Genomic DNA, 25,608 nt, shown 5'->3' with positions numbered 1-25,608 from the left:
TGCTTCATGCCACAGACATGGCAAAGCAATCGTTGAATTTGTCTCAAGCAGGCGGATCTAAATACATAACTTTCATAGCATTATGATAACGAATGCGATCTACACACTTTCTAAAACCTAAAATAAGTAAAGAAGTAATTGTGTGTGGAAGTCAAATATTTGCATTTACGTCAGAGGCAGACACATTGCATTTGCCCAGAATAACAAAATCAAGCCCTTTACATAGTCCTTCTCCCCTTGTCTGTAGGCAGTACACATGCTGTTTAAATGGCCCAAATGTTAGACGTTCACAAATGTAACAAATTCTGACGAAAGTATGAAAAGGCTTTTTCATTCACTTTTAAAAAAAAATTATAACCCCTCTCCTGTGAAGTCGCGACTTGCGACATATGCCTAGTTTCCTGAAACGGGTCACATATCATCATATTTGTATATGTTTTATTATACTTTTATTGTGTACTAGATCATATGGGTTGAAGTGTTTTTTTTTGTCAGACATAAATAAACTATTCCAGGTGAAAGCCAAAGGTCATAGCTTTCTAGGGGTGGGGGACACACACTACTACATTAATAAAATATTGCCCTCTTGCTAGATTGATGACTAAAGCCATAGCGAAACAACGCAAAATGCCTGTAAGCTCAATTAACTCTCCAAAATCTCAATTTATTTGAGAGAAACGTCTTACTACAACAAAGACAAACTACAATGTCCTAGAAGCTAAGAGTTAGTCCACCGTGTTATTCATTAATTGGGTGAGTTGCTAGGCAGACAGACAGGACTCTGACCTGCAGTGGGAGGTCTGGATCCAGCTGGAACTTGGGGACTAACTCCGTCCAGGGCTGGAACTTCTTGGAGTCTCTGTCGATGTAGTAGTCAAACACAGTCCCCGCAGATGGGAACTTGATGGTCTTGAACTCATTCACCCACCACTTACTGAACTCCACACGGTAGTCTGTCAGCTACCGACCAAACACACACAGACAGAGAGAAGTTAGGTTAGTCTGAACTCAGCAGAATCTGACTGTCACTTTTCTTCACTTGTTCATGCATTTCGCAAAGTGAAAATATTACCCTGGCTGCCTCTGAAATTGCATGTTATTCCCTATATAGTGCACTACTTTTTACCAGGGCCCTAGAGGGGTGCAGTGACTCCCTTTGGACTGAAGGTGGCACAGCACCCCTCTTACAGTATTTGAGGAGAACCCTGCACCCCTTGAGGATGAACGTAGTCCTGAGTGGGTAGCTACCTGGTCCTGGAACATGGCCCCTCCGAAGGCCCAGATGCAGGCGAACACAAAGTAGAGCTCATAGAGTTCTTTGTTGGAGTCGGGCGGGGTGTTCTCAGGCACCAGTAGAAACTCCATGAAGTGGAGCAGGGTTTGGACCAGTGTGACCTCTGGGATAGGAGTGATTTTCTTGAAGCCGAACTTGAGCTTCTCCAGACAGGTAGGCAGGTACTTGTCAAACAGGATGAACAGGTTGGCTTTCTCCGACTGGACCTCTCGCTTCTCGATCCAGCTGGTCACCACCCTGAAGGAACACACAAACAAACAAGACACACGGTCACTCAGGTCAATAAATATGTGTTGCAGGTTTAGGGTTAATTCCACAAATTCATGGATTCTAATTCAATTCTCTCTCCCTGTAAATTCCATTTAATTCAACTTAAATTCCAGGTCACACTTTGAATTCAGAGATAATTCAATTCCTCTGAATTCCAATGTTAGGTAAATTCCAATAATTAAATATTATCCCCAACAATTTCACAAATTCCAATTAGAATTCAATTCCCTCAGGCTTTTAGGCTGATCATATCACTGTTCATTCAGCATAGCTATACTGGAACTATAGAAATACAAATTGCAGTCCATTTCTTATACTAAATGCATTAATTCCATCAACTGGAAAATGTACAAATATTGAATTCCAATTCAAATCAATTCCAAATATTATTATTTTTACAATTCCAATTCAAACAGTCTAATTCCAATTCTATAACTTGAAGATTGTTGAAATTCTAATTGAATTCAACATAAATTCTCCACGAGTGAATTCAAGAATTGAATTGGAATTTCAAATGAAATTGTAATTGACACCAACCCTAACGTGTTATATAATGACAATATGACTTAAGGACTGCATCCCAAATGGCACCCTATTCCCCATGTAGTGAACTACTTTTGACCAGAGCCCTATTGTCCCTGTTCAAAAGTAGTGCACTATATAGGGAATAGGGTGTCATATGGGACACCACCGAGGTGTTCGATTTAATGTTCACTACATGACCAAAAGTATGTGGACACCTGTTCGTCGAACATCTCATTCCAAAATCACAGGCATTAATATGGAGTTGGTCCCCCCTTTGATGCTATAACAGTCTCCACTCTTCTGGGAAGGCTTTCCACTAGATGTTGGAACATTGCAGCCGAGACTTACATTCAGCCACAAGAGCATTAGTGAGGTCAGGCACTGATGTTGGGCGATTAGGCCTGGCTCGCAGTCGGCGTTCCAATTCATCTCAAAGGTGGTCAATGGGGTTGAGGTCAGGGCTCTGTACAGACCAGTCAAGTTCTTCCACACCAATCTCGACAAACCATTTCTGTATGGACCTGTCTTTGTGCACGGGAGTATTGTCATGCTGAAACAGGAAAGGACCTTCCTCAAACTGTAGCCAAAGTTGGAAGAACAGAATTGTCTAGAATGTCAATGTATGCTGTAGCATTAAGATTCCCCTTTACTGGAACTAAGGGGCCTAGCCCAAACCATGAAAATCAGCCACAGATCATTATTCCTCCTCCACCAAACTTTACAGTGGGCACTATGCATTCGGGTAGGTAGTGTTCTCCTGGCATCCGCCAAACCGAAATTCGTCCGTCGCACTGCCAGATGGTGAAGCATGATTCATCACTCCAGAGAACGCGTTTCCACTGCACCTGAGTCCAATGACAGTGAGCTTTACACCACTCCAGCCGACGCTTGGCATTGCGCATGGTGATCTTAGGCTGGTGTGCGGCTGCTCAGCCATGAAAACCCATTTCATGAAGCTCCCGACAAACAGTTCTTGTGCTGACGTTGCTTCCAGAGTCAGTTTGGAACTCGGTAATGAGTGTTGCAACCAAGGACAGATGATTTTAACGTGCTACGCACTTCAGCATTCCGCAGTCCCGTTCTGTGAGCTTGTGTGGCCTACCACTTCACGGCTGAGCCATTGTTGCTCCTAGACGTTTCCACTTCACAATAACCGCACTTACAGTTGACCGGGGTAGCTCTAGAAGGGCAGAAATTTGATGAACTGACTTGTTGGAAAGGTGGCATCCTATGACGGTGCCACGTTGAAAGTCACTGAGCTCTTCAGTACGAGCAATTCCACTGCCAATGTTTGTCTATGGAGATGAATTGACTGTGTGCTCGATTTTATACACCTGTCAGCAATGGGTATGGCTGAAATAGCCAAATCCACTAATTTGAAGGGGTGTCCACATACTTTTGTATATATAGTGTATGTGTAGGGAGGTACTGACGGGCTCCATCCCAGGTCAGCAGAGTTGATGAAGAGGATTCCAGCCCGGGACACGGTGGCTGGAGTGGCCGTCCGCAGGTCCTTAATCTCAAACACCAGACGCATGGTGGAGTTAAGAGGGATGCGTTCGTTACTGGCCAGAGTCAACACCTACACAGACACGCACACGGGGTTAGGACCATACAAACACACACACACAAGCTGTCTCTGTCTCACCTCGCTGCCAAAATCCCCAACCTGGAGGTGTTCCAGATCACCCTGAGGTCAAGGTACAAACACACACAGACCTTGTTGTCGTCCATGACCGTATTGAGGGATTCGATCCACATAGGGTCGATGTCTCCGTCCAGTACGATCCACTTGGGCCCGTCATGGCTGATGAGTGCCAAATCTCTCATCACACAGGAGAAAAGACCTGCAACCAGCGTGGCACACAACATTACACAACAACCAGACAGACTCCAAAATAGGCTTGTCACGATATCAACATTTTACAAATGATATGATACCAGGCCAAGTATCACGATACTACGGTGGAAAGAAATCAGTGGCCTAGCATCCTGTTCGCCCCGTCCCCCGACACTTGTTCACGTTTTATAAACGTTCTCCAAAAACTTCTCACTGAAACGTACACTTCTACTCAATACAACACATTGAATTTAACGTCACAATGTTCAGCGTATAATAGAATACTGTATAGAATGGCTGATTGCTCATATTTGCAAAGGCCTAGCTGTGATTTGGCTGGAGGAATGGGAAGAAGGAATAAACAGTACATCAGTGGAGGCTGCTGAAGGGAGGACGGCTCATAATAATGGCTGGAACGGCACAAATGGAATGGCATCAAACACCTAGAAACCGTGTATGATACCATTCCACTGATTCTGCTCCAGACATTACCATGAGCCCGTCCTCCCCAATTAAGGTCTGTGTATGTGTGTTTGTGTGTGTCTGCCACCAACCTCCTGTGAGATACATGCATAATGATCTGCATGTCATTGTGTCAGTAAGGGGAAAACACTGCATGAAACCTTGTTTACTCTTCAGTTAACAGAGACACACACACTCTCTCTCTCTGTCTCCCTCACTCTCGTAAAAACACACAGCACACACTACACACACTGCTCCCAACTTTTAATATGTTAGGCACCAAACAGAATTTAAGGTGCACCAGAAAGAAATAGATTTTTTATATAGTTTAGGCTTCCATTAGGCCTATATGAATCCTACCTTTTGAAGCACATCTCATGAATAGCAGACCCTTTTCCTTTCTTCCTGTGCTAATCAAATTTACCTAAACCTACTGTCAAGTTACAAGGTTGTTAGCTAGCTAGCTAACATGACTGAACAACGTTTTTGTTATCAAACCAATAATTAGCGACCCAGGATTCGTTTAAAACGCCCCGCGACATGGTTTGTGAAATTATATAAAATGCGTACGAATCCCGATAGAAGAAAAAAAAGGCATATCTGGTAAATATGGGTCACATTGAACCATTTAGGCTAGAGACAAGACCTCTGGTAATATTGGTCACATTGAACCGTTTAGGCTAGAGACAAGACCTCTGGTAATATGGGTCACATTGAACCATTTAGGCTAGAGACAAGACCTCTGGTAATATTGGTCACATTGAACCGTTTAGGCTAGAGACAAGACTTCTGGTAATATGGGTCACATTGAACCGTTTAGGCTAGAGACAAGACCTCTGGTAATATGGGTCACATTGAACCGTTTAGGCTAGAGACAAGACCTCTGGTAATATGGGTCACATTGAACCGTTTAGGCTAGAGACAAGACCTCTGGTAATATGGGTCACATTGAACCGTTTAGGCTAGAGACAAGACCTCTGGTAATATGGGTCACATTGAACCGTTTAGGCTAGAAACAAGACCTCTGGTAATATGGGTCACATTGAACCGTTTAGGCTAGAGACAAGACCTCTGGTAATATGGGTCACATTGAACCGTTTAGGCTAGAGACAAGACCTCTGGTAATATGGGTCACATTGAACCGTTTAGGCTAGAAACAAGACCTCTGGTAATATGGGTCACATTGAACCGTTTAGGCTAGAGACAAGACCTCTGGTAATATGGGTCACATTGAACCGTTTAGGCTAGAGACAAGCCGTTTTCTTTGCTGTAAAGGTGCAAGCATGCATGTTGCGGAGCAGTGCTCCATTTTCCCTATCTGACACTCAGAGGCTGCATGACACTGAACTTGCAAAGTCTACTCAGACTGGTCTGTGCTATTGGTTATAACAGGCGATAAAATTATACATAAATTATATGTATCAACATTGCTCACTTTGCACGCTGCTCCAATGTAACACACGTACAAATCTAACAACAGAAGACTCATCAGGGTCTGGGTCTGTATCCCGGCTCGCCATCATGGCTAAATTATATTTTAAAAAACTGACAGAGGAATAGACGCGCGTGAAGAGAAGATGGAGAGAAGCAGGTAAGTGAGGGCTGGTAGGGGATGTGAAGAGAGGATGGAGAGAAGCAGGTAAGTGAGGGCTGGTAGGGGATGTGAAGAGAGGATGGAGAGAAGCAGGTGAGTGCAGGCTGGTAGGGGATGTGAAGAGTGGATGGAGAGAAGCAGGTAAGTGAGGGCTGGTAGGGGATGTGAAGAGTGGATGGAGAGAAGCAGGTAAGTGAGGGCTGGTAGGGGATGTGAAGAGCGGACGGAGAGAGGCAGGTGGGTGAGGGCTGGTAGGAGATGTGAAGAGCGGATGGAGAGAAGCAGGTGAGTGAGGGCTGGTAGAGGATGAGGCTGGTTGATTATAGCTGCCACACGTGATATGCACATGAAAGTGAAGTGGATATTATTGGACATGCGCATACAAGAGACTAGTGGCTGTTGCTTAAATTCAACTGAATGCATAAACAAAACTGACTTCATAAACATTTTATAACAGACGCCAGTATGTTCTTTAGATCGGTAAGGATGAAAAAGTCGGTAGTATCATATGAAACGGTACTACGGTATTCTAAAATGTTGGTATCATAAGTATCATGACGTTTTAGTACCGTGATATTAATGTGGTACCGGTATACCATGCAACACTACTCAAAAACACTTCAACACTATTAACTCAGGTTGTACAGATGGGGCATTGTGACTAGAACTAGAGAGAGAAGTCCAGATGCAAAGCTGCTTGACTTATTGTGTTGTTAGGGCTTCATTGACTACACGTTTCAACTATATTTTAGCCTAACTAGTTCCATCGTACCGTCCTTCCATTCTCGGGTGGCAGGGTTGATGATGCCAAACAGCTCGTCACAGGTGACAGCCTTGGGGTCCAGATCCACGATCACCGGCTTCCTCTTCATGTTCTGATAGGTCTTATTCAACGAGCGCATCACCTGGAGACACAACACAACAGTTTGGCTTCTAACCAAACAGAACATTTGGCTCTATCCAAAATGGCACCCTATTCCCTTTTTAGTGCATTACTTTTGACATGGGCCCATAGGGTGGCATTTGAAATGCAGACTCTTTCCAGACAACTGGAGTCAGAAAAGCACAATCGATGTTAGAGGGATGAGGATTTATGGTACCTTGGACTTGCCGGTGCCGGCATTGCCGATGATGAAGACGGAGTGTCGGACGGCCAGCAGCTCTTCCAGCTGAACCACCTTCAGAATAAAACTGTCCTCCGCCTGCAGATTCAGGTCCAGCACTGACTGCTTCACTACCTGAGATACACACCCACACAACAAATACCTCAGTTACAGGTGTAGGATGTTAATTTGAGCCAGTTCGCTACAGCAAGGAAAATAATCCTGAAGCATCAGGAAATTGGAATTATTATCTGGATTATAATGAATGGAAATTTTGTTGTAGAGGCTGATACATTTTTCGTAAGGGAAAATCAACTCTGAAATTTCTATGTGGAAATTACACATTTCAGCCTTTTCAAACCACAAATACACTACAAGTTTTACATTTCCTGCATTGCATAAAAGTTCTCCTGCAACAGGGTGATCAAATTACGATCCTACATCTGTAGCATCAGAAACTACTTTTTTAACAAAGACAACTATCTATCCTGTGTTCTGTCTAATTAAGGAGAGGCAAGTGTGTGTATGTGTGTGTGTTTGTGCGTGTCCGACCTTCTCAAAGTCCAGGTTTCTCTTCCTGGGGACGTCCAAAGCAGGGAACAGGTCTCCAATCAGTCCCAGGAACACAGGCGAGTCGTCCATCACGATCTTGGGGACGTTGAAGTCTCTTAGAGCTCTCATCAGGACCTGGTCCTCCGGGCGACCCGGGTCTCCTCTCTTCAGAGAGCCGGCCACCACCAACACAGACTTAATGGCACGAAGACCCCAGTCATAGTGGTCCTGTACACACAAACACAACGGAAACTATATGAATATGTTTTAAAGAGATGGTGAGAATGTAAAATCTCTGTGGTTGTGAGCAGACAGCAAGTCTGGGTGAATAGGGTGAGAGTGACAGTGTATTAAAGCAATGAGGTAGCTACTGTACCTGTTTGGAAAGCAGCTCTTTGCAGAGGGTGTAGAGGGTGATGAACTTCCTGGCCAGGACTCTGGCGTCGATGAAGCCTTCAGCCACCAACATGATCTCACAGATTAACTCAAAGTCCGGCACCACCATGGCGCATGGCCTACAGGAGAGAGACACTCAAGTATGAAGACAAGTAAGGGCAAGAGAGAAAGAGATGGTGACAGAGAGAAACAGTCTGTGAAAAAGAGGGAGAAAGAAGATAAAGAAATGGTGAGGCTGACAGAAGGAGAGAGTTTGCGAGATAGACAGGCAGAGAGAGAGATCCACTATGTGTATGGTACCTGAACAGAGCCTTGAGGTTCTCCGGTAGCTCTGCACGGCCGGCGTATCCCGGGTTCATGGTGATGAAGGCTCCCACGGTGGGGATCAGCTTGATGGTCTCACCCAGGAAGTTAAAGATGATCTTCTTATCTCTGATAGCGTCCTGAACAGACTTCACCTGGGGGGGAGTAGGGTCAGTGTCACCATGAGAGAGAAAGAAAGAGAGAGAGAGAGAGAGAGAGAGAGAGAGAGAGAGAGAGAGAGAGAGATAGGAGGGAGAGAGAAGGAGGAAAGAAAGAGAGGAGGGGGAGAGAGATCACAATCAAGGTTTGTGGTGTAGAAATAGAGGAGTAACTTACCTGTACAGCGATGACAGACAACACCTCCACAGAGATTCGGTTGAACTCGTCAAAGCAGCCCCAGGCCCCAGTCTGAGCCAGACCCTTATAGATGTCTCCACAAGACTGGAAAGACAGGACAACATGAGGCACAATCAGAAACCACAGCAGAATCTATTGTATGCTTGAATAAGATGACATTTTTTGGCAATATAAGAAGTCTGAGCAACAGATTCACCTTGTAATCCATCTGCTCAGAGCAGTTGAATACATAGACCATGATGCCGAGGGCTCGGCCCAAATCCTTGGTGGTCTCGGTCTTCCCGGTACCGGCAGGACCGGCCGGAGCCCCGCCCATGATGAGATGGAGAGACTGGGTCAGAGTGATGTAACACCTGGGGGAGAGACAGAAACTTTACATGATCGCTCACACAACAGAACTGAACAGAACGGAGTGAGACATTATGTCAGTTTGTCATTTTTGGGACAAAATTATTATTGAAGAGGTAACATCCTGTCAAGATCAAATGTGAAAATATATATTTTGATGCATTAGATAGAATTCATATGAGCTGAGCTGTGATTGGTCTGTGCACCTGTCAGTCAGCGGGGTGATGACCAATCGTGGGGTGTTTCCCAGGTACTCGTAGGAATATCTGAACAGGGCATCACAGATGTTGGCGAAGCAGTGCTTGTTATGGTCGTCCCAGCGATGCCTCAGCTGAGACTGCCACATGAACGCCCCGACGTTATCAATCTGGAACAAAAAGACAGAGACAGAGCATATAGTCAAAACACTAGAGACCCTAATAAAAACACCAGAGACCCTAGTCAAAACCACAGAGACCCTAGTCAAAACACCAGAGACCCTAGTCAAAACACCAGAGACCCTGGTCAAAACATTGAGTGGCGAACAAGTTGAGCCCCTCCCCTCATCATAAGATGCCACTCGACTGCCCTCTGGTCATTCTCGAGCATGCCGAACTTCCTCACACTCTTGCGAGTAGGGGATTGCGGTGAGATATCTCACTCATAATATCAGAGAACCAGGGTTACGCAAATAATCTTAAATTATCTTTCAATTATTCGTTTCGATATCTCACATGTGGGATATGGCCAAATCCCATATCGCAAACGTGCTCTCTTTCCGAAGCCAGATAGTCTCATCGTATCAACCCTCAGAGGCCCCGACACTGAGAACACTACCAAAGAACGCGCAGTGACGTCTAGCCAGTAGAACCTCATAAAGGTATGAGGGGATGCCCAACAAGCCGCATTGCAAATCTCCTGCAAGGAGATGCCCTTGAACAGTGCTCTAGATGTAGCCATACCTCTGGTTCAGTGAGCCCTCAGGCCTTTCAGAAGCTGGAACCCCTTGCTATTATAGGCCAATATAATAGCTTCCACAATCCAATGTGATAACCGTTGACGAGTGAGGGGCCTTCCCTCGCAGGGAGGCACCCAGGACACAAAGAGTTGGATGTAAGTCACCACAGTCGTAGTGTCCGTTCTGATCAAGACGTGGCAATTCCGAAGGGAGGGTAGAAAGTGTCTCAGTGAAAGAAACACTGTCAGCAATTCGAGGTAATTTATGTGAGCAATGTGGAGTTGTGGGGTCCACACTCTGTTTATTGCATTCCCCTCGTGAACTGCGCCTCAGCCCGTGAGAGATGCATCTGTCGTCACCACTACCCCTAGCGGACTGCCAGAAACGAAGATCGAGGGGCTCTTCCAGTGACTGAGAGTCAAGAGACATGCGGAGGTCACCTTTATCTGACGATTGAGGTTACGCCGCGTACACAGATGTTGGGAAAACATGTTGTGCAAACACGTTGGGCAAACACCCAGCCTTTCTCATCCGTTCTCATCCTCAGTTGGCCAAGAGGTACTACTGAGATCGACGATGCCTTCCCCTAGTGCTTGAACTAGTGCCGGGGGGAGAGCCGTGGCACAAAGGCCACACTCAGGGGTTAGAGTCGATTCCCTCCGTCTTCCTTGAGAGCGAACGCATGAGAATGGGAAGGGTTCAAGGAGGAAGGCCAGTCCAGACCGGACCAAATCTGAACCAATCATAGACGTCTATGTTTCCCAAGTTTGAACAGCACAGTATAGTACAGCACAGTACAGTAGCAGGGCTCGACATTAAGGCTTGTCCACTTGTCCAGGGCAAGTAAAAAAAATTGTCGGACAACCAGAATATAGATTTAATTTGTCCGAATGGACAAGTAAAAAAATCACAATATCAAACAGTTACTTAGATCAGAATAGGATCAGGCAGCGGCGCTGCTGCAGCGCACAGCAGGGCATGGTTGACATTCTGAGTGAATTGCCTATATTCCTATTTGCTATAGCCTATTTCAATAAATATGTTATATTTACACAAAGCAGGAGAACAATGTAGATAGAGCTAAGAGTCTCACCAGCGCAAAATATCTGGTCAGAAAATACGTTGTTTTTTTTCTCTCTCCCAAATGATCTGGGCCAATAGCCAAAGTCTATTTTTATCACGGAAACTCTGTTGTCTTATTGTTGCATAACCCCAAATGTTCAATTTTCTCTACACTTGATATGAATATGACTTGGCCTGTTAAGCCACTATTTCAGTTTAATGCATGCTACATTTCTTCTGCCGTGCTATTTCATGATCAAACAATTAATGAATCTAACAGAGTTCTAGGCTAGCTCAGAAAGTTTTAAGTTCTTTTTGAACCCCAAAACATGGGACGCCTAAGGTAATAATGAGAGATAGAAGAAACATTAGCAAGATATAAAAATCTGAATTTGAACAAACCTTACAGTTGAGCAAAGCATCCTTCCTTGCCATTGAGAACCAAACTACCAAAAGCCTAATCCTACTAACTGAAATAGCATAAAAGCATTAAGACAAATTAAAGTGATGAAGAGTATTTTCCAAACTACTCTAATAAAGTGTTTGATGTCCTAAAGTTGCAGCTTTTAAATGGGAATCATTATGAAAGCCATGGTGTCAATGCTATTCTCATTCACAGATTTATTTTGAATTATAAATATTTTAGGCCATAGTGATATTGATTAAACAATGGATGGAAAAATCTAATGAGGAGTCAAAAGAAAACTTAGGCTACAGCTGAGGAAAGCTTATGAAAGAACTGCGTAGTTGGCCTAGGCCTATTGCCATATTATTCTAGCAATGTGCAACCTACCTACAACAAATATATTAGCCTAGGCCCAATAAGAGTGTTAATTGCTAAATTGGAATTATTTCGACACTATGGCCTATTTATTGCCTTACCTCCTTACTTCATTTGCACACACTGTATACTGATTTTCTATTGTGTTATTGACTGTACGTTTGTTTATCCCATGTGTAACTCTGTGTTGTTGTTTCTGTCGCACTGCTTTGCTTTATCTTGGCCAGGTCGCAGTTGTAAATGAGAACTTGTTCTCAACTGGCCTACCTGGTTAAATAAAGGTGAAATTAAAAAAATGTAAAAGAGAGGATGAAAAAATGCAAATTAATTTATAATTATGCAGTTCTGAGGACAGCAGAGTTGCTCTGCAGCCCATGATGATTTACAACCCATCACAAGACACACAGCCAGCGAAGGGCTCTTTGACTGTGTCTATCATGACATAAGGCGAGACCCAGATGCAGTCACAGGAGGCAAATGGTTGGAGTCTTACAATGTTTATTAATCCAAAAGGAGTAGGCAAGAGAATGGTTGTGGACAGGCAAAAGGTCAAAACCAGATCAGAGTCCAGGAGGTACAGAGTGGCAGACATGCTCGTGGTCAAGGCAGGCATAATGATCAGGCAGGCGGGTATAGAATGAGTGTCAAAACCGGGAGGACTAGAAAAAGGAGAATAGCAAAAACCAGGAGAACGGGAAAACCGCTGGTTGACTTGGAAAAACATACAAGACGAACTGGCACAGAGAGACAGGAAACACAGGGATAAATACACTGGGGAAAATCAGCAACACCTGGATAGGGTGGAGACAATCACAAGGACAGGTGAAACAGATCAGGGCGTGGACAGTGTCACTTTTTCCATCTGCGCCTAGGCTAAATTATTTCAGTTTCCTCCTATGTACTTCATTCATTTTCAGTCATGCTTTTGGATGATGGTGTTAGACTTTTTTGGGGGTGGGGGGGGGCAAGTGACTTCAGTAAAAAATTTGTCATACTTGTCCAAAATGACAAGTGGCTAAAAACGTTAATGTCAAGCCCTGAGTAGAGTGCAGTACTGTACCATACAGTGCCGTACTGTACCATACAGTACCGTACTGTACCATACAGTACAGTTTAGTCTAGTACAGTTATATTTTTGTCTTGCCCATTCACCCTCTGAATGGCACACATACACAATCCATGTCTCAATTGTCTCAAGGCTTAAAAATCATTATTTAACCTGTCTCCTCTACTACATTGATTGAAGTGAATTTAACAAGTTACATCAATAAGGGATCATAGCTTTCACCTGGATTCATCTGGTCAGTCTATAGCTAGGTTTCCATCCAATTTGCGACAGATTTTCATGAGAATATTCTAAAATCCACAGAAAAACAATACGCACATTTTCCCACCAGAGATGTGTTTCCATCAAATTGACTTGTTGCATATAAAAGGCTATGCGTGATGACGTAGTGCACATAAAAATACCTTTACATTTTCTTGTACCGAATAAAAAATACAAGTTAAATGGGTTTCCATCACATTTTCAACTCTACTGATGGTTTTCTCACAATAAATGTTACATAGTGAGTGTGCCCACTCTGGTATTGGCACGTGCAGATACAGTCTGCTCGCTGTTGGCTAGAGCGCACGTATAGCCTACATGACGAGATTATTATGGACAAAAGAGAGAGATTATTGTATTTGTCAAACGGCAGCCAAGCATCGATAATCATGCACTTTCACCAGCCTGTGAAGTTCATCTAGTTTGGGGTTTGTCCCAATTACATTTGGCTTCCGCCACGCAAACTGGGATAGCTGGAAGGAGTTGCTTGCCTGGGACGGTGCGAGAGGGGAGTGGACGCATGACTGGGGGTCATCGAACATTGCTTGCGAGCTAACGCTTTGTTGGTCTTGCGACGAACAAAAGCATGGCTCTCTACCAATAAGCAGTGAAGCTAGGACGTCGATCTAGTCACTGCGACACGGTAGTGGGTTGAGCTTAACCCATTTAATCCCGAATTTTTCCCATACATGAAAATATCTAAATCATGTGTCATTAGTAACCTTTTGAAATAATCGATCATCATTTTTTTTAATTTTCATGGAAAAGTAGGTGAAAAAGTGTGTTTTATGGTCGGTCACAATTGTGACCGGTGGGAAAATGTGATGTATATACTGAATTAACATATTTCTCCTATGCAGTCATCAAAATTCTTTATAACCCAGCCCAGTTATTAACACATGTAAAACTGTCACTGCCAGTCCCCAGCATTGCTACTAAAATGCCCCATCACATTCTAGTGTGACTATTTTACATAACAAAAACCCTTATGCAACACCGATACGAATACTGAGAGCAAAGACAAAAATCAACAACCATCGACGTATTTCAACATTGTTACTTTATTGTAACATACATTGTAACATTGTTACTTTATTGTAACATGTATTGAAACATTAACATTGTAACTTTATTGTAACGTTTGAACTTGTACTTTAGTGCAATACTCATTGTAACATTGTCATTGTGACATTTTAGTGCAACATTCACTAACAACTGTATAGCAGTTGTGTTATTCATTCACATTGAACATACAGGTAACATTTAGGATAGAGGTAGCCTGTAGAATATGCATACAAGTAGAAGCCTACACTGGACAAAATAATATATATCATAGAGGTAGGCTTCAGAACCAAGTGCACGATTAGTTTGTGCATCACTATTTTGAACTGTGATCAGTCAGACCTAATTGACCTTTTTTTCCAAAAACATTTCAGTCATTTTGGTTGTCTTTTTCGTCTACTTTTCTTTTCTTCCTAGAGTCCGTTGTACTGCTTCACCTCACCCTTTATCGACTTTTCTATTTTTCTTTTATTGGCTTTTTCATTCACTCTTATCTCCTTTTCTACTGTCCATGGTATATCTTGAAGCACTCAATGTGCAGTGGCACTTTGGATTTCTCACATGCATAGGTAGTGCGTTTGTCACAATGACGACATCTCTGGAACCGGTGCATCGTCTTGATTGGCAGGTGAGAAGCTTTGTCATATCTTGCCTGATCTTCAACAGTAGCAGCCAGTAAAGATCTCCTTCCTTGGCTCAGTGGTTTCGTGCCAAACTTTTGCATAAGAGACTGTGCCACTATCCGTGAGAAGGTGAGCAGGTCGATGGTCCCTCCCATAACGTCTCTGTAAAAGAAATGGCTGTTTACGAGTGCACTGTTGAGAGACCATGCAAAGATGGGCCACCACCACTTCTTAGACCTGATCGAGATATGGTATCTTGAAACCTGTAGGTCATGAAGGTCAACACCACCCATGTGCTCATTGTATCGGTTGATGCATTTTGGTTGTGGGACTTTGTCAAAGACACGTCGCTCCTTGTTCCATCTTTTGACAGAGGTCTCACTGTATTTCTCCTCCATGTTTGTTGCCACTGTGACAATGTTATTGTCTTTCCAACGGACCAGCAACTTGTCTCCTTGGGTCAGAACCTCAGAGGTTCCCCGGGGTAACTTCATGAAGTCCTTCTGTGGCTTGAATGGGACATCAAACAGACGATTCTGCCTCATCGTTCCAGAGCTCCCATATCCTCTTTTTGTCATTTCATCGAGGAGTGCAAGCGAAGTGAAGAGGTTGTCATGAAGGAACTTGCAACCTTGAGGCACCTGAGATTGCTCTGCAAGACCGAGAACGACACTGGGTCCCTGACCCAGCCCAGTCTCAGGGAGGAGTGTGTGGGATCCACCATATGGCTCCATGTAATACATGTAACCACTGGATGAGGCAAGGCTCCATAGCTTGTAACCAAAACGGATTGGTTTACCTCTAATGAATTGCTTACATCCATGTCGGCCATAGTATTGGATCATGCTCTCATCCACTGACAGCCATTCCTGAAATGGCATGACTTTGTATGACTGATTGAGCTCAGAGAAGATGGGCCTAACCTTAAAAAATGGGTCGTCAGTGATCTTTGTGTTGTCAACCACATGAACTGAGGCCATTATTTCATCAAAGCGATTTCTCCGCATTGAATCTGAAATGCTTTCATTGTGTACATCACTGTCAAGTGACCAGTACATGTGTCTTCTTGGAACAGAGCTGTACCCAGATGTGATAAGGATCCCATAGAATGTAAGGAGCTCATCCATACTCAGATACAGTTGCTTGTCCTTGGTCTGGGTGGAGTAGAGGTTGGACATTTCAATGGTGATCTCTCTTAGGGTGGGTGGATACATTAGTAGGAAAACATCCATTGGGTTGGGACAGCTTTGTTTTACACATTCTGCAGCATTTGGGCTGTATACAATGTGTTTTGGAATCACAGCGGTGGCAGGCCTCTTCGATCGTTTGAACACTCGATCCTTATTTTTGACGACCTGCAGCTTTGCCCTTGGCTCTTCTGACTGGACCCTCTGGCGAGTAGAGGCCGTTGGCTCTTCATTATCAACGGTGGAGGGTGGTGGTGGGGGGGGGGGGGGGTTGTGGTGGATGGGGGAGTGGGGGTTGTGAGGGGTAGGTCATCATCACTGATAACGTTGTTCCTGTCATGATCTGTTTGCATAGGTTCAGCATATGCATTCAACAGCCTGGCTGGCAAATGGCCTGTCTCCCCCTCATAGTCCATATCTGACCCATCACTATCACAATCACTGAGGACAGCATCTTTCTCATTTTGAGGGATAACTACAATGTTGCATGGCTTGTCTGGGTGGTCACCTAGATCCAACATATCCAGAACTTCACTCAAAGTGAAACTAAAAGAAAGAACAGAGTAGACAGTTAGAACAAGAACTAAGTATGTGAATACCTAGATGCACTGTGTTATCCCGCCGGTCACTATTGTTGCCGTCAACTTGTTTACAGATTCTATGACCACACTGAACAAAGTTGAGTAATTGCAAATGCATATATCAATACTAGACACCTTAAAGATGATGTGTACCAAAAATCTTTGTCCTAACTTTATGTTAACATACTTTACTAACCTTTTGTTTGGGAGCTTTGATGCAGCCATCCTCTTCTCATGGTGCAACCAGGAAGTAAACAGCTCTGGTCATGTGACAATTTACACTAAACATGTGACACTGCACATCTTTCATTGAGACCCTTTATTATTTCAATATTTGCTGGAAATGCATTGATACATCATTCAGTAACGTGTTTAGAGCCTTATAACTGAAAACGTTTTTTACGGTCACTATTGTGACCGATGGGATTAAATAGGTTAATGAGAGAGAAAGCTATTAATTTTACCCTTTTAAGCCTTGTGGCGAGCTAGCCAGGTTAGCTAAGCCTTGCAGCTAAGCCATGTGACGCTAGCTACCAAAGGAGACAATGGTAAGAAAAAGCATAAAAGCAAATTCTTGCCTGAAGTGAAAACTTTCCTTTCGGCAAAGTCAGCCAACACAGAAGACGAAAGCTGAAAACATGTGCTCGGTGTTGTAACCTCATGTCACACCTGTGAACAGTTTAACATGAAAACAGATCAAGTCGTGCTAAGGAGCACTTAGAGTAGTACTCTTCGTGAGGAAGAGAGGTGAGAAGACCAGAGAGCGGGCGAGTGACTCCTTACGATGAGGGGAGGGGCTCACCTTGTTCACTACTTGACCTGTCTGTCTCTGACATATGTGTGTGATTGGTTCTTCGAGCTTCTGAGATTCTGGAGAATCTCACATTTGAGATATCGAAATTAATCATTTAAAAAATAACTCTAATCCTAGACCAGTTTTGTTTTGCTTGTTAGTTCAGTGGTTCCCGACAGAGAGAGAGTTAGGCTTACCTTGGTGCTGATGAGTTTGGAGACTACGTCTCGAGCGTGGACGTCGATAGTACAGATGGTCATGATCTTCTGACGGTCTCCTCTGGACAGCTCTCCAATTAGCAGCGTGATCAGAGTGTTCAGCTGGGTCACCTGTTTCTTGAAGTAGTCCTTGAGGGCGTTCTCATAGCCCTCCTCCAGTCTGGCGAATGCTATGCCCACCTCTGTGGTCCACCAAATTTGAGTGGTGGCGAGGGCAATCTGGAACACAACACAACACAGGTTGAGATATGTACTCGCAACAACATTTTTTGTGATGATTTGAGTTATCTGCACACAAATCAAGATGGTGCTGCAGTGGATAGCAGCCATTTCATGGGCTCCTAATTTGTGTGTTTCTTTACACTGATCTTAACTTTTGTTGTACATGTTTTCTCCATCATTTCCTATGACCGAAAACAGCTTCTGGACATCAGAACAGCGATCACAAAACTTGATTTGGATGACAAATTCTACTTCAACGTGTCGGCAGCTCTGGACGTTCTGCTTACTCTAGACCAGGCCCTAATCCCCGGGACTCGAAAGAGGAAGCAACGCCGCAAGAGAGGCAAACGCCATTTTTAAGAGAGGCCACTCTCCATATTTTCAAGCATAGTGGTGGCTTCATCATGTTATGGGTATGCTTCTACTCATTAAGGACTGGGTCGTTTTTCAGGATAAAAAATAAAGCACAGGCAAAATCCTAGAGGAAAACCTGGTTCAGTCTGCTTTCAACTGGACACTGGGAGATGAATTCACCTTTCAGCGGGACAATAACATAAATCACAAGGGCAAATCTATACTGGAGTTGCTTACCAAGAAGACAGTGAATGTTCCCGAGTGGCGGAGTTACAGTTTTGACTTAAATCTACTTGAAAATCTATGGCAAGACTTAGAAATGGTTGTCTAGCAATGATCAACAACCAATTTGACAGACCTTGAAGAATTTAGAAAATAATTATGGGCAAATGTTGCACAATCCAGGTGTGGAAAGCTCATAGAAATTTACCCAGAAAAACTCACAGCTGTAATCACTGCCAAATGTATTTCTACAAAGTATTGACTCAGGGGCATGAATACTTATGTAAATTAGATATTTCTGTATTTTATTTTCAAAAAAATGTGCGAACATTTCTAAAATCATGTTTAACCAAGAGATAGGTGAGAGTACAGACCTGGGCTGGGTAGTCAAACAGCCACTGTTCTCTGGGTTTCTCCTCGTAGGCCTGGACAGCCTCTCCAAACTCCACTCTCAGAGTGGCACACATCCTCTCCAGCACGCGGTTCAGCCACATCTCCACCTGCACACAAACACAGAAGGAACATCTAAAAATATTGCATAACATTGACTGTAGTATACAGAGCCCTAATGTAAGAGTTACACACTTAGTTATACAGTAGTATATGACTGTTTCCACACCTGTCCTGAGCAGTCACAGTCCTTGTCAAAGGTGACATACTCAATCTCTTCACTCCACATTCCCAGGGCCACCTTGATGGGCTTGCCACTCTCATCCAGCTGGAACTTGAGGTTGGACAGGCTGTCAAACAGCTTGGACAGATGCTTGCTGACCTGCAGATGGGAATACAGACAGTCACACACTGGAGATATGGGATAATATGTGGTCTGTTGCTGTGTTCTGTAGATGTACTGTCTGCCTGGAAGTGTACCTCCACAGGGTCGTTTCCATTGGACAGGATGTCCAGCAGGTCAGCAGAGGAGACGAAGTAGAACCTGGGGAAGGCCAGACGCTTGGTCTCCAGGTACTCAGCCAGAGCCTTCTCACACATAGCCAGTCTGAGGGGCAACACACATGGAGATAACCATTATAGTCATTGATTGGCATGGTCAAACCAGGGCAACATTGAAATCTTATATAATGTAGCTATATCTGTTCTAAGCCATTGTTTTACCCTGTCTCCAAACCCTCCAGTTTCTCCAGAAGCCCTTTCTTATTGGTGGACTCCACCACATTGGTAACCTTCATTGCCTCAGCCATGATTTCCTTGAAGTCCATGTCGATGCCATCAAATCGTTTGGAGTCTTCGGGCAGTTGGCAGCGGATGTCCTCAGAGCCAATGAAGATGCTCTCCAGATGGGTCCAGGTGCGCTGCACAGTGAACCAGATGGAGATGACGGAGTCTGCAGTGGACAGCCTATGCTGCCAGCCAGACACCTCCTCCAGAAAGTGAGCAATGTACTTGGAGGTCATCAGAGTCTGCAGCTGTACCTGAGGTCACCAAAGAAGAAGAACAGGGGTTAGTCACTGATGTCATACATCTCCATAGTCATCAGGAAGTACATCTGCACAGGGACACAAATTATGGAGGTCCCAGTGAATGGAACTCAATGGACAGATCTCAAATGACACTCTATAGTGCACTACTGGCACTGCATGAAATGAGTGTGGTGACTGCCTATCTAATCCTGTTTGATGTGGTTGTGTGTTGTGTGTCGTGTACCTGGTTGTCTTCCAGAGTCTCCACCAGCTCCTCGTTGGGTTTGAGCAGCATGGTGCCTGTCCGGCCATGAGGCTCGTGTTCAAACACCATGGAGCTCCACGTGCTGTCCAGCTCGGCCAGAGTCTGAGGGTAAGGAAGGAGACCACAGGGCAGGGGTTAGTAGGGGGAGGGAGACAAAGGCCTGTTCACTATAATCACTAACCTATAATCACTAGCCTAACCACTATAGTTTCTATATGTGTCCTCACCTTCTCCATGCCAGACTCCTTGACGGCCTTGTCCACGATGCTGCGCACCTCGTCCTCAAACTGGTGCAGGTTGAGCTTCAGCAGGTCCTCAAAGGTGGTCTTCTCAGACATATCAAACTTCACCTGGGGGTGGACATGGATTACAGGTTCAGTAAAAGCTTTATAACCTAGCTCTTAGCTATATGATAAGGTATCAGCTCTTTATGACACATCATCAGTCCTGAATGTAATAAGGAAATGGAGAGAAGCATTTTCCAATGTCATTGGATGCATCCCTAATGGCATCCTACTTCCTATATAGTCCTATAAAGGGAATAGGGTGCCATTTGGGACACGGCCATTGGTGCCTTTGACTGAAGCTGACTTGTACCTTGGTGGCCATCATGAGCTGCAGCCAGTGGCGGTCCCTGATGGCCGGGTTCTGCAGTTCTCCCACGGCGCGCAATGACGTCATCATGTTCTTCACCATGCTGTCCAATCCGGTAAAGGCGTCCCAGGCTCTCATCTCCTTGTCCAGCCCCTTGATGTCCTTGGCGTACTTCTTGGTGTCCATATCCATCTCCTCCACGTTGATGTCCTTCCACAGGGTGGTCTTCCAGTCATCCATGTTCCCGCTCACCTGCAGCCACAACCAGCACACAGTCACTCACTGTCCGTCAATCTATTGAATCAGTCTCATTGACTTTCTAACCATTGACACAGGTCAGCATAAGATCAGAGTAGAGAATGCTCCAAAGATGAATAAAAAAATCTATTAACCAGAATGACACTATTGCATGCATCCAGATTTTTCTCCCCATTATGTTTATGCTTTTTTTCAAAACACCAGTATGCCTGTGAGCTGTGGAGTCTTACCAGCAGGATCATGTCCCAGAGTTCTTTGAGCAGGACGATCTCCTTGCGGCAGGTTTTGAGCTGTTTGTAGTCGGGAACATTCACCTCAAACAGACCGGCTGAGTTTGACAGGCCCTCCATCTCTTCCTCCAAGCCCATGATATCCATCTGAATCTGTGGTTACCCACCGGATTGGAAGGTTTAGGGTTTATACTCAACACAGAGCTTAAATTAGATCCACAAAAGATTTTGAACTACTCACATCATCGAGAGCCCCGTGTGGGTTTTCAAAAGAGAATTGGAAGAAGGGCTGCTGTCTGAACTTCTCTCTAAACTCATACTGTTTGATCTGTGGACACAAAGGACACACAGCTTCACACCATGCCCATAGAGTATCTCTCTCTTCGTCCCTATGTGAGTTACATAGATGTAGCTACATATATCGATGTGTTAAAAATTACCTCAAATTGCTGGCATTTCCTTCGGACGATGTTGACTTCATGTGCTTGCAATGGAGCCAAGTTCTGTTTGACTTGGAGGGACGTCTTTTTCACGTTATTCCAGTGCTCTGGAAGATCCTAAACCAAGACACATCGTTTCATGTTTAAAGGCTAAATAAAGCTCAGCTTCTTGTTTTGTTATTGAGCAAGGGAAACCCATGCAGTAAAGAGGTTCTGCCCTTGCTTAGAGAGCTGCTATAAAACAATATCTCTAGTGATCCTAGATCTGTAGTAAGGTGCCACTTTTACCTGGAGTCAGATCTGTGTGTAGCCTACCTGTAACTGAGCATGGACCTCGTCAGGCAGCTCCTCTCCAAAGTCTTTGAGGAACTGGATGGTTTCCTTGAGAGGGGAGAACATGGTGTCTGTGGCTGCCTGTCTGTCTTTCATCCTCATCAGGTGACCCATGACCCCCACCAGGCCCTGGTAATCCCCTTCCTCCACTGTCTTGGTCAGCCCATCCTTCACCTCCTTGATGAAGCCGTCCAGGTCCCTCAGGCTAGGGGAACACAAACACACACACACACACACACACACACACACACACACACACACACACACACACAAACACACGCAGACAAAGACGCGCTCACACACACACACCCACACAGCAGCAGCAGACAATTAAAAGTTGAAGAAAGTCTTCATCCTACCAATGAATTCCATTCTGAAGGTCTTTAACGCAACACCCAGCAGTACTATTGTCCTGTCACTGTTGGTCTGTACCTGTTGGTGACTCGGTCTATGAGGAACTGTTTGAACATGAGGCTCCAACGTTTGATGGTGTTGAGCAGGGCATGTTTGAAGGGACGGATGTCAATCTGGAGCCAGTGCTGCAGCACCTGGGAGTTCTCCAAGTTGCTCACCTCCTTGTACAGTTTCTCATACGTATCGATCTGTAGGGGAACACACACAGCACTCATTGGGACCAACCCTGGAGAACCTAACACTCCTACATCAGTGGAGGCTGCTGAGGGGAGGACGGCTCATAATAATGTCCAGAACAGAGTAAATAGAATGGCATGTTTGATGTATTGATATCATTCCAGTCATTCCACTCCAGCCATTACTACGAGCCCGTTCTCCCCAATTAAGGTGCCACCAACCTCCTATGTCCTAAATAAGTTGCTAAGAGTCCCTACTGTGTTTTAGGGGGTGCATCCTAAACGGCACACTATTCCCTAAAGAGTGCATTACTTTTGACCGGAGTCCTACGGGAATAGGGTGTCATTTGGGATGCAGCCAGGGACTTCTTTCTGTACCTGTTCCTTGAAATCTTTCAGTGTGGGGGGGTTTTTGGGCACACTGTCCTCTCCGTGCGCCTCAATCTCCTCCGGGGAAAGAACTTTGCCGTAGAGGAGGAACTGCTCCATGAAGTCGTCCCTGTCATCCTGCCACAGGTAGGCGTATTTATAGAGCACGTCCCGATACTCCTGGGCCTCTTTCATGGCCCCAACCACCTGGTTCAACACATTCTCACGCATGTCTGACAGCTCTGACATCTCATCCAACTCCACCTTGAGGGACACATGGGACAAACATACAAAGACACACACCATAGTTTACACAGGGTATGATGGTTCAAAATGGGACACACATATAAGTAACATTCAATCTCACACACACAGACACACAGGGTTGTACTCACTTCGTAGCATGTTTTGTTGGTCATTGATATCCGAGGAACTAGTTCAGCAGCTTGGTACACATCATGGATGAGACTCTCGACCAGGTCGTAAAAGCCATCAGATATGCCATAGACCAAAGACGGGTAGAACGATGTGTCTCCATCCTCCAATTCAAAACGCACCTCAAAGAGTGGGTTTATACTCGACTGCAAGTCAACACAACACGCCAGTTAGTAGCACATAAAGGGATTTAACACGACTGATATCTATGAGGGTTTGTCTCCGAGATGAATTATACCTTGGCGAGCATGTTACTAGCAAGGAACTTCAGAGACACATTGACGACTTTGTAGAACCCGTCCAGGACTTTGTCATCAATGTAGTCGACGTAGGCCATCCACGAGTCAGTGCTCTCATCTGCTCCAAACAGCTTTTTATTCTCCTACAGACACCAGATACACAGACTCTTCAGCATGGCACACTTATCAAACATTGACTTTACAAATCATTAAGAACACCTGCTCTTTCCATGACATAGACTGACCAAGTGAGAACTATGATTCCTTATTGATGTCACCTGTTAAATCCACTTCAATCAGTGTAGATGAAGGGAAGGAAACAATTTAAAGAACAATTTTTAAGCCTTAAGAAACTTGAGACATGGATTGTGCATATGTGCCATTCAGAGGGTGAATGTGCAAGACAAAATATTTAAGTGCCTTTGAACGGGATGTGGTAGTAGGTGCCAGGCACACCGGTTTGTGTCAAGAACTGCAACTCTGCTGATACACTCTCCTGTGTGTATCAAGAATGGTCCACCACCCAAAGGACATCCAGTCAACTTGACATAACTGTGGGAAGCATTGGAGTCAACATGGGCCAGCATCCCTGTGGAACACTTTCGACACCTTGTAGAGTCCATGCCCTGATGAACTGAGGCTGTTCTGAGGGCAAAAGGGGGGGTGCAACTCAATAGGTGTTCTTAATGTTTTGTACACTCAGTGTACTGAACACTCTCCCATAGTGTACTTATTCACTGTTTGTTACATACTGTATGTAGTAGTTGTTTCTTTACCTGTGTCAGTTGGTGGAGTTTCTCGCCAGACTCTTTGATGGCAGCGTACTTCTTGTTAAGGGCTGCTTGTCTTCCATCCAGGTCCAGCAGAGAGTCCTTATTGTCCTTCCTCTCAAACATGGGGCTCACAGACCACTCCTGTCAGTCACATCACAATACAACCATCACATCTCCCCTCCAGTGGAACAGCACAGAGGGGAAAGCAGGGGTGTATCAGATAGACAGTCCTAACCTCCATGATTATGTGCATGGCCTCCACGTTGGTCTTAGCCTGGTTGATTCTGCTCTCAAAGTCATGCAAGTTGTCTCTCATCTGCTGGATGTACTCCCACACACCTGGCAAACACATAAGTGACCATTATGACCATCTGTTATGAATATGACTAGTAATGTTGTGATCATCAGCCTTCAGTCCAGTACCTTCCCCGTGCCAGCTCAGAGTGCTCTCAGCCAGGGCCAGTTTCTCATCGATGCCCTTCAGCTCCTCCTCAAGCAGCGGAAACTCCACTGGCAGGACTGTGGCTAGGATCTGTGGATGACAGATACCACCTCAGAAGGCTTTTACATTGAGTTTGTGTCTTTCAGTTGCAGTTTTAGAATTAAAACTCCACTTCTTGTATGTTAACCAAACATACATATATTCATCCATCTGTCTATGCCCTCCCTTCCAGTGTCCTGTCCTGTACCTGGTTGTACCAGGAGACGATGAGGTCCAGGTTGCCCACGTATTTTCTGAAGGTCTCACTCTGGGAAAAGACTTCAGCAGCGCTGGGAGGCACGTCCTGCTGGCCCTGGATGGTCAGATACTTCACCTCCCTCAGAACGGCCACCAGCTGCAGAGAGATAAACATGTTACTCCTTTCACACCTCACAGACCAGACACACAGAGATATGGCTAACTCTAGCATAGTCTGCTTAGTCTATAGAAAGTGTCAAGACAGAGCGAGCGAGAGAGAGAGAGAGAGAGAGTGAGAGAGTGAGAGAGAGAGAGAGAGTGTGAGTGTGTTTCCCAGCCAAACCTGCTTGTTGAAGTTGACACTGAGGACGTTGTTCTTGGTGTTGCGTAGAAGCAGAGGCTGCTCCAGGTTGAACTGGCAGTCAGTGTCGACCCGGGATGTCCACTCTGTGTACACGCTCACACAGTACTGGTGCAGCAGCCCCATCATCTCTTCATACTTCTGGAACACCAGCCTGGCCTCATCCGTGTCCATACACCTGGATACAACACAACACACAGGACTGTTAGCC

At 44.8% G+C, this 25,608-nt stretch overlaps 1 protein-coding gene across 1 annotated transcript in view; it reads right to left on the bottom strand.

Annotated features, from left to right (window-relative positions):
- The window catches only part of LOC120029603 (dynein heavy chain 17, axonemal-like), a 96,035-nt gene that overhangs the window by 60,042 nt on the left and 10,385 nt on the right, over nt 1-25,608 (bottom strand). The window contains exons 12-44 of the mRNA XM_038974889.1: nt 25,380-25,575; nt 25,047-25,193; nt 24,781-24,889; nt 24,593-24,696; nt 24,361-24,498; nt 23,584-23,727; nt 23,306-23,491; nt 22,920-23,174; nt 22,384-22,553; nt 21,934-22,156; nt 21,619-21,735; nt 21,420-21,506; nt 21,179-21,331; nt 20,694-20,942; nt 20,324-20,446; nt 20,076-20,198; nt 19,527-19,843; nt 19,284-19,410; nt 19,033-19,185; nt 18,788-18,913; nt 17,595-17,834; nt 9,251-9,411; nt 8,893-9,049; nt 8,676-8,780; nt 8,337-8,494; nt 8,017-8,155; nt 7,641-7,868; nt 7,086-7,223; nt 6,758-6,890; nt 3,809-3,936; nt 3,523-3,671; nt 1,249-1,531; nt 787-960 (exon numbers count right to left, since the gene is read on the bottom strand). Coding sequence (XP_038830817.1) covers nt 787-960; nt 1,249-1,531; nt 3,523-3,671; nt 3,809-3,936; nt 6,758-6,890; nt 7,086-7,223; nt 7,641-7,868; nt 8,017-8,155; nt 8,337-8,494; nt 8,676-8,780; nt 8,893-9,049; nt 9,251-9,411; nt 17,595-17,834; nt 18,788-18,913; nt 19,033-19,185; nt 19,284-19,410; nt 19,527-19,843; nt 20,076-20,198; nt 20,324-20,446; nt 20,694-20,942; nt 21,179-21,331; nt 21,420-21,506; nt 21,619-21,735; nt 21,934-22,156; nt 22,384-22,553; nt 22,920-23,174; nt 23,306-23,491; nt 23,584-23,727; nt 24,361-24,498; nt 24,593-24,696; nt 24,781-24,889; nt 25,047-25,193; nt 25,380-25,575 — 5,440 coding nt within the window. The remainder of the gene's footprint in view (nt 1-786; nt 961-1,248; nt 1,532-3,522; nt 3,672-3,808; nt 3,937-6,757; nt 6,891-7,085; nt 7,224-7,640; nt 7,869-8,016; nt 8,156-8,336; nt 8,495-8,675; nt 8,781-8,892; nt 9,050-9,250; nt 9,412-17,594; nt 17,835-18,787; nt 18,914-19,032; nt 19,186-19,283; nt 19,411-19,526; nt 19,844-20,075; nt 20,199-20,323; nt 20,447-20,693; nt 20,943-21,178; nt 21,332-21,419; nt 21,507-21,618; nt 21,736-21,933; nt 22,157-22,383; nt 22,554-22,919; nt 23,175-23,305; nt 23,492-23,583; nt 23,728-24,360; nt 24,499-24,592; nt 24,697-24,780; nt 24,890-25,046; nt 25,194-25,379; nt 25,576-25,608) is intronic.

Source organism: Salvelinus namaycush, chromosome 35 (genome assembly GCF_016432855.1).
Source record: "Salvelinus namaycush isolate Seneca chromosome 35, SaNama_1.0, whole genome shotgun sequence".
In the NCBI taxonomy this organism is placed as follows: Eukaryota; Metazoa; Chordata; class Actinopteri; order Salmoniformes; family Salmonidae; genus Salvelinus; species Salvelinus namaycush.
Note: the sequence above shows the minus strand (reverse complement) of the source record. Positions and strands in the feature narration are given on the sequence as shown.